General features: G+C 34.9%; 1 protein-coding gene across 11 annotated transcripts in view; it reads right to left on the bottom strand.

The window, feature by feature from the left end:
- The window catches only part of R3HDM1 (R3H domain containing 1), a 108,244-nt gene that overhangs the window by 39,137 nt on the left and 53,063 nt on the right, over window positions 1–16,044 (bottom strand). For all 11 annotated transcript variants that reach the window (XM_082629846.1, XM_082629849.1, XM_082629851.1 and 8 more), the window contains one exon: window positions 11,146–11,269. In XM_082629846.1, the coding sequence (XP_082485972.1) occupies window positions 11,146–11,269 (124 nt within the window). The remainder of the gene's footprint in view (window positions 1–11,145; window positions 11,270–16,044) is intronic.

The following is a 16,044-nucleotide window of genomic DNA, read 5'->3' as shown; positions in this document are numbered from 1 at the left end:
AGTAAACCAGTTAGCTCAAGACTTATGTAAATTACTGAAAACTACCACAAATCCTTTTTTTGTTTTTTTTTTTAAAAAGAAACCAGATAAAAATAAATAACTGACCTTCTAATCAGGGTATCTAAAAAGCTTCTACAAAGATAAACCAAACTATGGCACTGCCTATACAAACTTCCACAACTAAAGGTCAGCGAAATGATTTCTCTGATAGCACCATAAATCTATTCTGCTACCTTATAAATATCAAGTTTTCATCTCCATCCTTATTAATCCCTAAAGCAACAGGAATGGCAAAGATCCCATCTCAGGTATTGATTGTAGACAAGGGTATCACTGCAGCTGCCTGGAAGCCTCAATGATTCCACTCAATGGCTAAATAATTGAATAAATTCTAGCATCAACCTTTTCTAAAGATATGAATACAAAACATATCCGGTAACTAAGCAACATATTAACAACAAAGTAAAAATCAAGTACAAATCCAGTTATAGTGAAGGGTTTTATAAAATGATGCTATTTCTATGGCAACAGTGCTTTACTGCCATGTTTCAAATGACTTCTCGCCAATCTAGCTTTCCCAAAAAATGTATATTATGGTCCTTATGTGTAATAAAGTGATTGTTAATATGCTGTTTCTGAAACATTTCTCCCTGTGAAATTCCTATAGTCCTCAAATCTGGTGGTAAAGAAGCTTCTTTCTTGCTCCTTAGCCTAATAATTAACAACCAACCCTATTTTCAGTTTACCAAATAACAAGTATTTCAAATTCATACTCTAAAGTCCAAATATCATCAAAACATACACTGACACATTTCCACCCCTAGGAAAAGAAAGGGCAAGAATGGAAATGGGATGTGAAGACCCTTTTTTGTGTTGGAAACACCACCTCTGAACACCCACACACCCACACATACATCTATTGCAGGGTCAGAATTTGGGCTCAGCTCTTTATAGACTGGGAAAGTAACTTCTTACAATGGACTTGTCAGAATTACAGTCCACTAAAATTAAAAAGAAAAATGTGACCACCTAGCAGAATTCACTGTAACATAGTGTGACTTAAATACCTTGACTTAGTCATGTCCCCCTAAGAAACTCAAGTGTTTTTCAAACTATTTTTGTATTTTATTCATTGCCAGTATTTGGAGGTTCACCTTGTTTGACTCCTGCCTGCAACTCCCTCTTATGAAAAAAAATCTGACACAGAAAACTTCAATACATAGCTATAGATTTCATGACACAGTGGTCTAATGTAGCATCACCTGGACACTACATCATGGAATTTGCACCGATAAATTTCCAATGGTATTTTAGATTCTTTAATGTAACCTTAACTCCACTAATATCCATTCCTACTAATGTATATATAAATCTCCACACAAACATCACATTTTGAAAATGTGCAACATAACATAAAATCTAAAACATCTGATTCTAGCACCTCATTTGTCATAAACGATTATGTAAAGATGCTGTGAGCTCACGATGTGCCTGGAGGGTGATAAAAGGTGAGTGAAACACGGTCCCTTTGAAATTAGGCATTCTTAGCCATGACACCATAACAGAACAGCAGAATAAATAGGGCATTATGAAATTAAGAGGGAGAAGTTAATCCTGGTTGATATTCACAGAGGAAGTAACATATGAGGCTGGACTTACAGAAAAGATCTGGAAAAAGTAAAAAATGAGTAACATATTTGAGGAACAGGGAAGAAAAATGGAAGATGAAGGCAGAATATTGGTGGAGAACCAGAGATTTTACAAGTAGAAGAGCAGTGAGAACTACTAAGAGGTTCCAGATTTTAAAGACTGTGAAAGTAGAAAAACTAACTAATATTAGTACTTCATTCAGATGTAGCACAAATAAACTGGGAACATGTTTTTAAATAAAGTGGAGCTAATAAAAATAAGAATGTCAAACACTTTAAAAGAAAATATATTCCTAAGAAGCTCTCTTATTAATCTTCTCATAATTTTGTTCATTGCCTTATTCCATATTTCTTAAAACTCGACAGGTAATATAAAATTGTTCTTGTTAACTGTTCTCTCATGGCTTGCGTACACGTTTAAAAAAACCCAAAAATAGAAATGGTGTGCTTTTTAAGGGCAGGGTTAGAAGCTTTTGACACCCTACCCACCCCATTAAAGGAAAAAAACCCCAAAATATCCATATCGGTTATCAAGCAAATAAGCCAAAAAGGTGGGCACTTAATATTTATACTTACTAACTAAACAGCGAGGAAGAACATATTCTTAACAGAATGGAATCAAAATAATACATGCTTCTACACAAAACCAGGCTGACTGAGAATGAATGGCCAGTTTCTCACTGTCCACGTTTAGTGAATGGCTTTTGATAGCAAAAGCAGTACTTAAGTTTTAAGATAACATGTTTATATAATAAGGTGAAACATATTTGCCTTTTCATTAAAATGAAACTTAATCCCATGAATACAAATCACCTCAGTCTAGAATCATGGATCACTCATTATGCCTCTCCTTAAAAAATGCATAGCAGCCGAATCACAGATTTCATGTAATCAACCTCAAAGTGTTTACTTGATAAGGAAAAACAGAAGTGTTTTAGTTTATATCTAATATGTAAAGCTTGAAATGAAGGTTTAATCTGAACACTGCTGGGGAAAAAGGGACATTAAAAACACCTCTGAAAAAGCTTTATTTGATTATAAAATAGGTTTTCATGGAAGAAAATTTGGAAAATACAAAAAAGGGAAAAAGTCAGGGTGGAAAAAAACATTTTTGTGTAACAGTCACTTGTAGATAATCACTATTTACATGTTGTATATATGGTTAGCCTTATTTTCCCTGCATAGATAGCAACATACATACCCACTTACATTGTTTATAGAAATGGACCATATGACACATTCTGTTTCAAAACCTTTCTCCATGCAATGTTTCCATAGCTAATCAATAGGGATTTTACAAAGCTATGGGAAGGAAGCATTTAAGTAAATTTTCTTAGAACATATTTAGACCTCAAGTTAACAATCAAAGGATGAGAAAAAAACTCAGCTGATCTGAACTCTCTACTGCCTTTTAGGAAGAAGGCATGTGTCAAGAAGATTACAAGACAAAAAGACTAAGTATTTTAGGACAAATTATGTCAGCTTCTGGTTTCCATTCTGCAACCCAACCCAAACACAAATTTAGCCCAAATCCCTAAGCATTTTCATTTAGAATACTACATACTTATCATTTCTTTGAGAGCACACAAGGCAATAGTAGCTAACATTTACATGACATTCACTAGGTTTTAGGTACCGTTCTAAGCACTTTCACATGCTAACTCTTTTAGTGCTCCCAATCTTATGAAGTCTTACTATCTCCATTTTTCAGATGAAAAAAAACAAAAGCACAGAGAGGTTCACATTTTGTCCAAGGTTACCAGCTGTTAAGTGCTGTAGCTGGGATTTGCACATAGTAGTCTGATTGTAAACTTTACTTTTCTCAGGGAAAAATGCTGAAGTAGAAAGAGTACTACAGTAATACTGCTCAAATAAGCAGAACACTTAAACACCTGACCTCCTTCCATTTTCTGAGAATTTTGACTAATGAAGACTTTTACTGTAGTTTAACAGAAGTAAAGTTAAACAGAGTGTAAGTTTTAACAGAAATTTAATTATAGGAAAACAAAGAATTATTGTAAATAGTCAATCAACCAGGAAAGTTTTTTTTTTCATTTGAAGATTATTTGTGAGTATTAAGTGTTGTTACCCAAAACAGAATTAGAGTGAAAGGTTGTTGAGCAGTTAGTCCAGACTGTAGCTATACAAACTTCCGGGCTGAAAACAAGACCAGGTGTCACAGTTTCCACTACTCCCAAGATGCATGGTTTGTGACCTCCTTATTTCAAGGTTACATTTCTTTGTCTCATTATAATAAGATTTCACATGTATATAAAACAACTGGGAAGGGGAAGAAGAGGCTCAAATGGTGACATATTTCAGGTTCCATGTTCCCTGGTCTGGGTCTCTCACTCAGCCTGAGCATTTCCATGTCAATCTCCAATGTTCCTCTTTGGGTTTTAGCTTTGCTATTTACCTCAAAGGCTGCCTTTACTCAAAATGTATACTCTCCTGCCATATTCCAGATGAGTATACAGAAGATTTCTCCAGCAGAATTTTCATAAATGTGGCTCTCCTCTCCATAAAGTTGAACTGCTTTGCCAAGAAGTGAGCTTTTACCAATGGGGCAATGTCAGCTTTAACCTGGACACTGTGTATATAAAGGGGCATGTCCTGTAACAGGGGTGAGCTCTTCAAGTTCTTGTGAAGCAATGGCTCTTTTCTACATACTGAATAAGCTTTACATTCATTTTTACATTCCAGGCAGGAAAACCCACCAGGTTTGAGGTTTGAACCACACTGAACAGGAAGCTGTCAGGGGCTGAGGAATCTTTCTAACTTAAAAAAAAAAAAAAAAAAAAAAAAAAACCCAGCAAAAAGCATCATTTAACATTTGATACATTGTATGGCTGGTATCCCAGGAAGGAAATTCTACTGGCATTAGGACAAGTACCTGAACAGTTTTTCAAGAAGTCATGATGTTTGATCATTCATTCCAATACTTACAACAAACAACAGTCCAGTAACTAGTTACAAAGTATATAATTTTAGAGTATACTCTCTAAAGAACATGATATTAAATGCTGCAAAACGATTACTGGACTTTTTTTGAATGACATAAGACCATGGGATCTATGTTGGTTATTAAAGTTACTATAATCACAAGCAAAACTAGAAATATTCACTTGGAAAGCACTAAAAAAGACAAGAAATGCACAACATCATTCTACTAATCCAATTAAAGATAAGCCCCTTACTACTGTTTATGCAAGACAAAATCATTAATAGTTTATTAGCAACATAAAGGACCATGTAATTACAGACATGCCTCACTTTATGCACACTTGCTTAATAAAATTTACATCTTAAAGAACTGTTCAAGTTGCTTTAAACCTGTGTTTAAACATTCAGGCTGCAGAGCATCAACTGTTAAAGTGGCACTTATTAGAGAAGTGGCACTGTGGTTCAGGTTCATTATCTAAGTATTCAGACCAAAGGAAGGGAGGGACATAGCTCTGATAGTTTCAAAAGTATAGTTTGAAGACTGCCAAGTATGAGAAAAAAATCCAATGATCTGGAAAAGAGGGAGAAGGTTGAAGATTAGGAAGGGTAAAGTAGATTCCTAGAGAATGAAAAGTACCACTATGTTTGAAAAATGCTACAAGAAGAGTATTTCCAGTATTCTGACACTCAGTACATCCCCAACTTGGCTACTACCTAAATTATTCTTTCCTCAATAAAGTGTGTTTCAGTACATCATAATTAAAAAAAAAAAAAATCCTTCCTGTGATGTATCTGGATTCAACCTGGGTGTAAGAGGAAAACAGAATTATCTTTTATAGAAATTTGTGAGTATTGTGGGATAGCATCTATTTTGTAAAGCAAGCAATGCCTATATTAAGTGATACCAAACAACAGAATAAACACCCAGATCTCAATATAAGGTATTATTTAACACCGACATTCTCCTTTGTTAAAGGACTGCACTGTTGCAATATTATCCCGTTTCTTCCAGCACTTTCAGAGGAAACCACAATCAATTTTGCAAGCTGAGAGAACTAGGACAATATAAATTGATGGCTCAGGCTCTTACCCGGAGGGCTCCAAAGAATATTCTATTTTGAACTCTCTTTCACTTCAACAGAGAAGAGCGCAAGAAGGAAACACAGTGCTCAGCAGAAAAGTATTGCACTGGCTTTAACAGGCTAGTTTTTTTATACAGGTGATCTGAAATAGCATTTGTGTTAAAGGAAAGCATTCTTAATAATACGGATTAGACATAATCAGAAAGATAATAATAGAAATTGAAGAAGTGCTTAGTCAGAACAGCCATTTAATAAATCTAAGGTTATTCCATTTAACAGTATTACTAAATTTTTTCAAGACTGAATTTGTACAGCAGAAGCACTGTCAGGGTAGATTCTTTCTTTTTTGGATGAGCCATTTTGCCAACTTTAAATTTAACTGTAACTAGGTATCTACAAGACAGTTTGTGAGAACTGTTTCCAAATCACCAAAATCTCAAGTTTGTAATCTGGTTTGTCTTATGTTTGTGGCACTATTCTAGTGAGCAGGCAAGTTCAACTAAGGATAGTCTGTTAGGTGAATGTGGAAGAACACACAGCTGCCAGAACATCTTTGCTATTCTTCTCCTCTACCACCCTCTGCTCTCCTACTTCTGTGCCTGAAATAAACATAAATACAAACATAAAAAACAAATCTAATAAAAACAGCCACACAGAGGTTATAGCTCACAGCTATTTAAATGACAGTCCTGTGGAAGAGGGAATACGACTCAAGGAAAATCTATGGGTACTTACCAGATACATTTGGCTCCAGTGGCGGCAGGTTAATGGAGAAGGGAAAAGGGAAATAGGTGGATTTGTAGGTAATATACAATGTTTAAGTCTGCGCTGGTCAGGCAATGCTAAGAAATGTTTACAGAATCAATGAAAAAACAAGGATAGTCAGGGCTACCACCCAGCAATATAAATACAAAATTCCTATTACTCAAGTCAAAAGTTGTCAGTAAAGAAATTGACTGTGTAGATAGAGTCCCTATTTGACATAAGTAAATCTCTTATCAATATCACCCCTCCACTTATCCAATAGGGCCCTTTCTTCCTTGCTTGCCTTTTACACCCTGGTTACTTTTAAATTTGTGCCCTGCAATGCTGCCAGTATTCTGTGAACCTTACAGACTATTTAACCTGAAATGTTCCTCCTGTGGTTGTGGTTCTTCAGGACCCTACTGTAGTCTGCTGGTTGGAAAGCTAAGATTAAAGGTATAAATGCATTGATAAACTTTGAATTTAACAGAGGTTGCAAAACTAAAATGATATTTAGTTCTATGAAGTCATTTTGCTTCCCACATGCATACAATATCACAGTTTTGAAAAAAATTAAATTATATCCCTTCAAATAGCTTCAAATGCGTTTACATGTCTTAGGTCCATTTAATGGCATGCATAATAATATTCTTAAAAAGTTATTTAGCAACAGGGAAAGAGATGTATTTGACTTTCGCTAATGAGTCTGGCATGCTTAAGACATTAAACTTTTAAGAAAAGCTCTAATCAAAATTAATCTGCCATTCAAATCTGCTTTGGAAAAGAAATAGCTTTCATGAATTTTTAAAAGATAAATATATTAAGCCAAGGTTGTCATTTAAATTCAAATCCCTATTTCTGAGTATGATGCATGATTAAAAGGCATTACAATTAATGGAAAATATAAGCAAATGTTAATATACTTTAATACAGCATTAAAAAAAAAAAAAAAAAAAGGGCAGTGGAAACCTGAGTAAAAAGAAGCCAGGAAGCAGCTGAAAAAGAGACCGGTTCACTGTGAGAAATGTAAACCTCTCAGACAGTGCTACGGCCCCGAATCCAACAGCTCAGGAACAAGGCCAATTATTGCAAAATATTCAACATATATGGTGAAGCTGCAAACTTTTCAAAAGAGTCATAAGAATAAAAGCAGCTGTATAGGAAACAGCCAGGCCTTATAAACCTAAAATCTTTGCTACTATTACTACCTGCAGGAAAAGTTTCTTAATAGTATACCAAGCTTCTTGTATGTAGTATACTTCATAGTATTCAAGCTGTAAATTTTATGATAAAGGGTTAAGATGACAAATCCATATTACTGCAGCTGGCAAGTAACCAGATCTTTTGAAATCTTTGCTTGTATGGCTCCAGTTTTGACAGTATGTCACTAAGCTACTACAAACCAATTCTCCAATGTTCCACCTTTCTGAACTAGAAATGACTCACATAAGACAGACACACAGAATCATGGAATTTTAGAGTACACAGAGGCTTCAACAGACGATACAGTAAAACTCCCTTACTTTGCAAGTGAGTAAATGGAAACCCGGAGGCTTTAAGTGATACACCTAATACCACTTAAATACAAATAAGGATTGTCAGGATTTGACTCCTATTTTGTTTTCTTTCATGTTATATAATACATTGTCCAAAAGGCCTTATGTAGCCAGAATTTCTTCTGCTTCTGTTGACAGGGGCTGACTCAACCTTGTTTTAATGACCATAGTAGTTTCACATTCATAACAAAGGATTTGTACATTCATTCCCCAGCAGTAATGTTCGTACTGATTTCAATTCAGTCCCCATAATAGATGGGTTTATTGTCAAGGAGATCAACAACTACTGCAGTTCTCTGGTACACACTTGCATGGAAGACCAAAGGCATTTTATCCTTGAGATATTTCCCAAACTCCTTCCTGCCCCCAAAAGGGAAAATAACAGAAAATCCTATATTTCTATTGCCCATACCCTACCTGATCTAAGAATATTTGATTCAATTGGGTTTGTTAATTTAGGGCGAAATTTCTTTAGATTCATATACAAACATTTAAGAATTATTTTTTTGTATGTACCTCAGTGAAAAAAAATTGTTCCAAGTCTATCAATGCTTTCATCATTTGGCTGAATTATTAGTTTCACCCTTTATGTAATAAAACAATATGTTTCTTGACTAAATGTTATTTGACAAGAAAAAGAAAAGTAAGGGATGTAACAAATTATTTCTAATTTTAATCAGATGGGGATGGTGGAATGTAGAGAAATATTACAAAGAAAAAAAATAAAAAATGAAATCCCAAAAGTATGATGTTTGCATATAAAAATGTAAATTACTGAGAAAGAAATTGCTATCTATCTGTACAGAAAATCAGAACAAAAAGTTCCTGTGTCCATTTCCCAGTGCATTTTACTTTTCTGTTAGGAGACACACAAACATAAATGCACATTTTTTCTGTAAAGTTTGACATAAAAAATAACCATTGGCTAACAATAAAAAAAATCTTTAGATTATATGATCATCCAACTCCTACTAATTCTACAAAAAGGTTCAGTATAATTACCAACACAATACGTGGCACTGGCACAACTGAACTTTTCTTTAAAGGGAAATTTTCTCCTCTACATATTAGCATAACAGCATTTCTTTCGCTTTCATGTAAGGGCGCTTTGAGGATTTATTTCTCTTCTATTCTTCAAACTGAATGACATGAAACCAACTCTAGTTATAAAGTGTTATATTATGACTTAAGAGTCAAACACAATGTCAAAAGTCATTCAGACACACACACTTTTCTGTGCCTCTACTGTCTAGATGCAATCTGACTTACTGCTTCCTTCCTTCTCACCCATAACCAGCATTAGGAAAAACCCCACAACTGAAACATCACTGATGATAAACATATGCCACCTGTCATGTAGATATTTTGGCCCTGAATTAGGAGGCGTAGCATTTACAGTTGTTGTCCATTAAGTGGGAATATTTTTGAAAGAGAGACATTTGCATGAGCACACTTGTCCTACCTGTAATTAAAAGTTTTAATTTTGTAGGCAGTTTGACAATGGAGAGGAATAAAAATTTTGCCATGAAAAAGAACGGAACTAAGAAGCCCACACAAATGCAGAACAAAGTTTCTTTGCCTGCCTCATTAATAGGGTGTACTAATGAACTAATAAGTTAATTAGTCACACGCAAGGTATTTGAATGGGGAAAGTTAAGACAATTTTTTTTATTATCATAACATTAGCTGTAATCTGTATTGTAATTTTGGAAGAAAAAAATCATGACAATTATGATATGAAAAGTCAGTCATGGAGGCCCAGGAAAACTTAGGAAATAATTTCTATTAGAATAAAACAACAATGTATTTAAAGTTAGTGAGCAGTGTCATCACCAATGTGCCTAGGTATAAAGGACAGCTTCTGATGCCTTTCAAAATTAGAGAGTATACTAGTTTAGGTTATTTGAAGTGGAATGTACTATTAAAGTTCAGGAACAGAGGACAAATTCTAAGTTGGCCAAAATGACCATTGTATATACTCAACATCCTTTGGAAGAACATTAGTCACACATACAATACAAGGCCAGTAACATGAAAAAGGGAAAAACCTACACATTGAGTACAAGACAACTCCTGAGAGCAAGACTGAGGACCTGGAGGTTCCCCTGCTGGGGGATCTAATATCTGGTAAAGGAAGTTGATGAGTCACAATGATGAGTGAAGATTGCACAAGTGAGGAGAGACAAGAACACTTCTCATCAGACCGCCCAGTGCAGATGTCTTTCTCCTGAAACTGTGGAACCCCTCAAGAGTTCCATACGTTATCAAGAGCAAGAAACTGCGTAAGTAGAGGTGGAGGGTTATGTGGCCTCAGCTAATCATGCTGACATAGGCTGAGCACCTTTAAACGGCGACAAGCAGCTAAAAAGGCTTCAAAGAAACCAATAAAAATTCTCTTTCAACACCTAGAGTTATAAAAGGCTGAAAAGAATACCTTATTAAACATCTGGGGCAGAAGTACACATGTAAGTGGGAAGCATAGAGAGAAATGAGTTCAGTCAAATTAGTAAGGTAGCTTTTATACTGAGATCACAGTTGTTTCCACTGAATGCTTAAAGAAAATTTGAAAGGGGCAAAAGAAAAACTATCTTTTCAGTTCTAATATGTTTGATATGCTTAGGATTAGACTGCATTTGGTTTAAAAACAACTTTCACTATACAACCACAAAACAGAACACAAAAAAAGATGTGTAAGAACTTCATTCCTTTAAGACACTACTCCGGAGACTAAGACATCAAAATATCTCCACTAGGCTAGAGTTCTCAACCAAAGGTTGAGGTCATTTTGGTCCTTGTTTTGGTTAGTTGTTCAGCAGACATCTTAACTTGCCTTGTGTGCCTTTTGCTGTTTACCACAGGTGGACTACCAGGCTGTAGAGGAGGCTTCAGCTACAATGGCAGTGAGTACCTGGAAGCTGCTCACCTGGTACAATCTTCTCATTATGGCTCCCAACTCTTTAGTATAGAAACCTGACACTGTGGTATTCCCTGGAGGGTGCTAAGATCGGCCCACTCTTTTCATCTCACTGGTTTGCATATTCATAGGTATGCACCTATCTGAAACCTTTGACAAACTGAGTGTGGCAGTATCTTAACAGTAAGACTGAAATAAAAGCAGGATGAAAAAACAGCAATACGGAAAGCTAAGAATTCCTAACCTCACATACTCACCTGCCTGCTGTGCAGGCTGTGGCAGTGGTTGGTTTAGATGTGAACTGTAATGGACAGAAGGGACTGGGCGATACTGAGGTTGACTGGAGTGGTAGTGGCCTGGAGCACAATAACAGGCTGGCATCTAGGATAAGCATTAAGGAAAAAAGAAAAAATCAATTTTACTTGCAGCAGAATTTTTTTTTTTCCTACCAGGAACATTGGAGTGTAATGAGTAATAATTCTCCCAAATAGTAATCATCTGAAAACTGATTCTCTTAGCTTTAAATTTACCTGAAATTTTTTTTTTTTAATTTCAAACATACAGTATACATAACAAAACACACCTACCAATTTGCCCACCAATCAGATTTAGTAGATTCAAATTTTGAGGCCATATTTGTTTCAGATTTTTCTCTCTTTTACCAAGTACTACTGAAATAGCTTAAGGCTCACTCCAACATTCCTTTGCTCTATATTCCATAGAAAAACCATTATCCTGAAGTTGGTATATATCATTCCCATAAATGTTTTTAAGCTTCTAGTGTGTGTGTAATCTGTTATCCATATATACAATTATTGAGAATTTTAAAAATGTACATTTATGGTACTCTATATAACTTCATGAACTTATTTTGCAATTAACATTGTTTTTGAGACTCATTTTGGTTGAAGCACAAATCGCTAGCTCATTCAATTTAACTGCTGAACAGCAATCACCACATAAATAAGCCAGTTTATCCATTCCTACACTAATGCACACTTGCACTGGTTCCATTCTTTAATTTTTCTCATATTTCTAATGCAAATTAAAAGGCCAATACAAATTTTATTTGTCAATTATACTTAATAAAGCTGGAAAAAATGCCAATAAGACTATCTTGATTTAGTTTTCCCTCCAGAGCTATCTGTATCAGCTGTGAATTTCTCTAAAAGTAATCTCATCTGGTTTGGGGTGAAGAATAAACAATTAATCCAGTGATATGGAAGTATGTGTTAACTTTATTAGGTTCACGGGTTCTCTTAGGTTCTGCTTATTTGACTGGGTTACTTCTAAAAGACCAGAGATCTGTGGAAATCTTAAAGAGTGCCCATTTCATCTGGAAACCAGCCAAGCACAGAATTCCTGGATCAGTTATAAGCCAAGAGCCGCCTAAATTTTCTGTAATATTCTTCTGTTTTTGAAACATTAGACACAATATACATGTGATCCCTTAATTTTTCCTGGAGGAATCAGCAAGCAATAGATATATCCTGATTTCGGATCTAATCCATTATTATACTTTTCAGTATGTGTGATGTGTATAAACAATACATTCTTCCTTTTCTCCTAATTAAAAAAAAAAAAGGATACTACTAAGGCAAAAATGATAACATCAAATTTTTCTGTATAATGTATATGCATGCAATATATATGGCAACAATAGCACAAACAGTGGAGAGAGGGTAAATGGAATTATACGTTTAACACGAATAGCGCGTTGTCCTTGGAGTTTCATAGGAACCCAAAGTGGAGTTTGATAAGCTAAAGATACCGATCATAGTCCCTAATGAAACAACGAAGCACAAGATTCAAAGGGCTGTAGACGAAAAGGCAGTAGAAGAAGTAAAACAGAACCCTGAAAGAATTCAAATAATATAAAGGAAGGAAAGCAAGAAGACGGGAATAAAATATAGATACGACAAATGGAAAACAAATAGCAATGTGGCATACCTACATCTAACCATGTCAGTTGATATATTGAAGATAAAAGGACTAAACACTCCAATCAGACTGAATAAATCAGCAAATACCAACTATATACTGTATGTGAACAACATACTTTAAAGGCTGCAAATAAGAGGATGGAAAAAGACATATCATTTAAGTGCTAATCAAAAGAAGGCTGAAGCAACTAATATTAAAGTCAGATAAAATAGGTTTCAAGGACTTCAAGATCGAAGTTGGAGGACTTACACTTTCTGATTTTAGACCTTACTAGAAAGGTACAGTAATAAAACAGTATAGTACTGGCTAAAGATATAAACAGTGTAAAAACGAGAGTTGAGAAGTAAACTCTTATATATATGGTCAACTGATATTCGACAAGGGTACCAAGATTATTCAGTGGGAAAAAAAAAGTATCTTCAACAAAGAATGCTGAAATAAGTAGATATACACATGCAAAAGAATGAAGTTGGACCCTTACCTCATACCATATATAAAAATTAACTCAAAAGAGATAAATGCCCTAAATATAGGAGCTAAAACCATAAAACTCTTAGCAGAAAAAAGGGATACGTTTTTATGACCTTGGGTTTGGAAAAGGATTCTTACATATGACACCAAAAGCATGAGCAACAAAATGAAAAGATGGATAAAGTGAACTTCACCAAATAAAAAAAAACTTTTATACATTAAAGACATTATCAAAAATGTGAAAAAACAACCTACAGAATGGGTGAACATATTTGTAAAACACACATCTGATAAGGGTCTAGAATCCAGAATATACAAGGAATTCTTATAGCTCAACAACTAAATGACAATCTGATTTAAAGACAGGCAAAGGACTTACATATTTCTCCCAAGAAGATCGACAATGGCCAACAAACACATGAAAAGATGATCAACATCACTAATCATTATAGACATGCAAGTCAAAACCATGAGATAACCACTTCACACCCACAGGATGGCAATAATAATAATAATAATAATAATAATAATGGTAAATAACAAATGTTGGCAAGTATGTGGAGAAACTGGAACCTTTATACACTGCAGGTAGGAATATAAAATGGTTCAGACACCATGGAAAACAACCTGGCAGTTCCTCAAAAAGTTAAACATAGAATTATCATATCATCCAGTAATTTTTTCCTAGGTATATATCCAAAGAAATGAAAACAGATACTCGAAAAAATCCATGCACCTACGTGCTCATAGAGCACTAGTTACAATAGGCAAAAGGTGGAAACATCTCAAATTCAATAATGGTTGAAGATGAACAAATTGTGGTATATATATAAAATGGCATATTATTCAGCCATAAAAAGGCATGAAGTACTCATACATGCTACAACATGGATTAACCCTGAAACATTATGTTAAGTTAAAGAAGCCAGACACAGAATATAACATATTGCATGACTCCATTAATATGAAGTATCCAGAATGGTAAATCCATTCTGTATAGAGAATAAAGACTGATGGTTGCCAGGGGCTGGGGGGTGAGGGGAATGGGTATTAACTTTTCTTTTGGGGTGATAAAAATGTTTTGGAACTAGACATAGGTGATGGTTGCAAAACACTGTGAATGTACTAAATGCCACTGAATTGTTCACTTTAAACTGGTTAATTTTACATTATGTGAACTTGATCTAAAAAAAAACAAAACCACAAAACACTGAAATGATAGAGTACAAATTCTTTTCAAGTACAGACAAATCATTCCCCGAGAGACTACATGCTGGGACATGAAATAAGACTCAACAGGTTCCAAAACACTGAAATCTTAGAGTAGATTCCCTGACCACGTGACTAAAATAGAAATCAGTAACCATAAGCCCCAAACGTTTGGAAATTAACATGCTTCTAATGTAAATCATGGGTCAAAAAAGTCATAGAGAAACTTCCTTGGTGGCACAGTGGTTAAGAATCCACCTGCCAGTGCAGGGGACATGGGTTTGAGCCCTGGTCCAAGAAGATCCCACATGCTGCAGAGCAACTAAGCCCGTGCGCCACAACTACTGAGCCTGCACTCTACAGCCGCGAGCCACAACAACTGAAGCCCGTGCACCTAGAGCCCATGCTTCGCAACAAGAGAAGCCACCACAATGAGAAGCCCACACTCCGCAACAAAGAGTAGCCCCCGCTCGCCGCAACTAAAGAAAGCCCGTGTGCAGCAACGAAGACCCAATGCAGCCAAAAATAAATAAATAAATAAATTTATAAAAAACAAAACAAAAAAACCTTACATTAGTAACAGTTCAAACAGAAAATGAATAAACAAAACTAATGAAGCCCTAAGTTGTTTTTCTTTTAACGTCATCAAGAGAATTGATAAACCTCTAGTTAAACTAATAAAGAAAAAAGAAAAAAGAAGACTGAAATTACTAATATCTTTAAATCCTGAAGATACTAAAAGTATAATAAGGGTATATTACATATGAGCAACTTTATGCCAAAACGTTTGACAACACAAATGAAATTGATACAAACTACCAAATCTGATCCAAAATGAAAAGGAAATTGTAACGGCCCTTTATCTATTTAATACTAAAAAATAAGAATTCATAATTTAAAAACCTTCCCTGAAAAAGAAATCCAGGTCCAGATGGATTCATTAGTGCAATTCTAGCAAATATTCAAGAAGAAATAACACCAATTCTACATAAACTCCTTTAGAAAATAAAGGAGGGAACACTATCCAACTCATTTTGAGGTCAGTACCACCCTGGGTACTACAACCTGAAAAAGACATTATAAGCAAACTACAGACCGATATCCTTCATGAACATACATGCAAAAATCCATAAGAAAATACTAGCAAATTGAACGCAGTGATTTATAAAAAAGATAACTATATCATGATATATATATCACTATATATCGTGAGGTAGATTCCAGAAACAAAAGGTTAGTTTAACATTCAAAAATCAAAGTAATTTACTGTATAAGTAGACTAAAGGGGAAAAAACCCCACATGATCACCTCAATAGATGCCAAAAAATTTTTTTTACAAGATTAATATCCATTCATGGTAAAGACTCTTAGCAAACTAGGAATATTAGAAAATTGTACAAAAACCCCACATATAGTATCACCATTAATGATGAAAGACTGAACGCTTACCCTTATGGCTGGAAACAAGGAAAGCATATGTACTTTCAAAACTTATATTTAAGTTAATACATGGATTCTAGAGATTTTTACTT

This window comes from Mesoplodon mirus (genome assembly GCF_964341445.2).
Source record: "Mesoplodon mirus genome assembly, chromosome: 8".
Taxonomy (NCBI): domain Eukaryota; kingdom Metazoa; phylum Chordata; class Mammalia; order Artiodactyla; family Ziphiidae; genus Mesoplodon; species Mesoplodon mirus.
The sequence above is the reverse complement of the archived record's forward strand: the minus strand, read 5'-3'. Positions and strand labels throughout refer to the sequence as shown.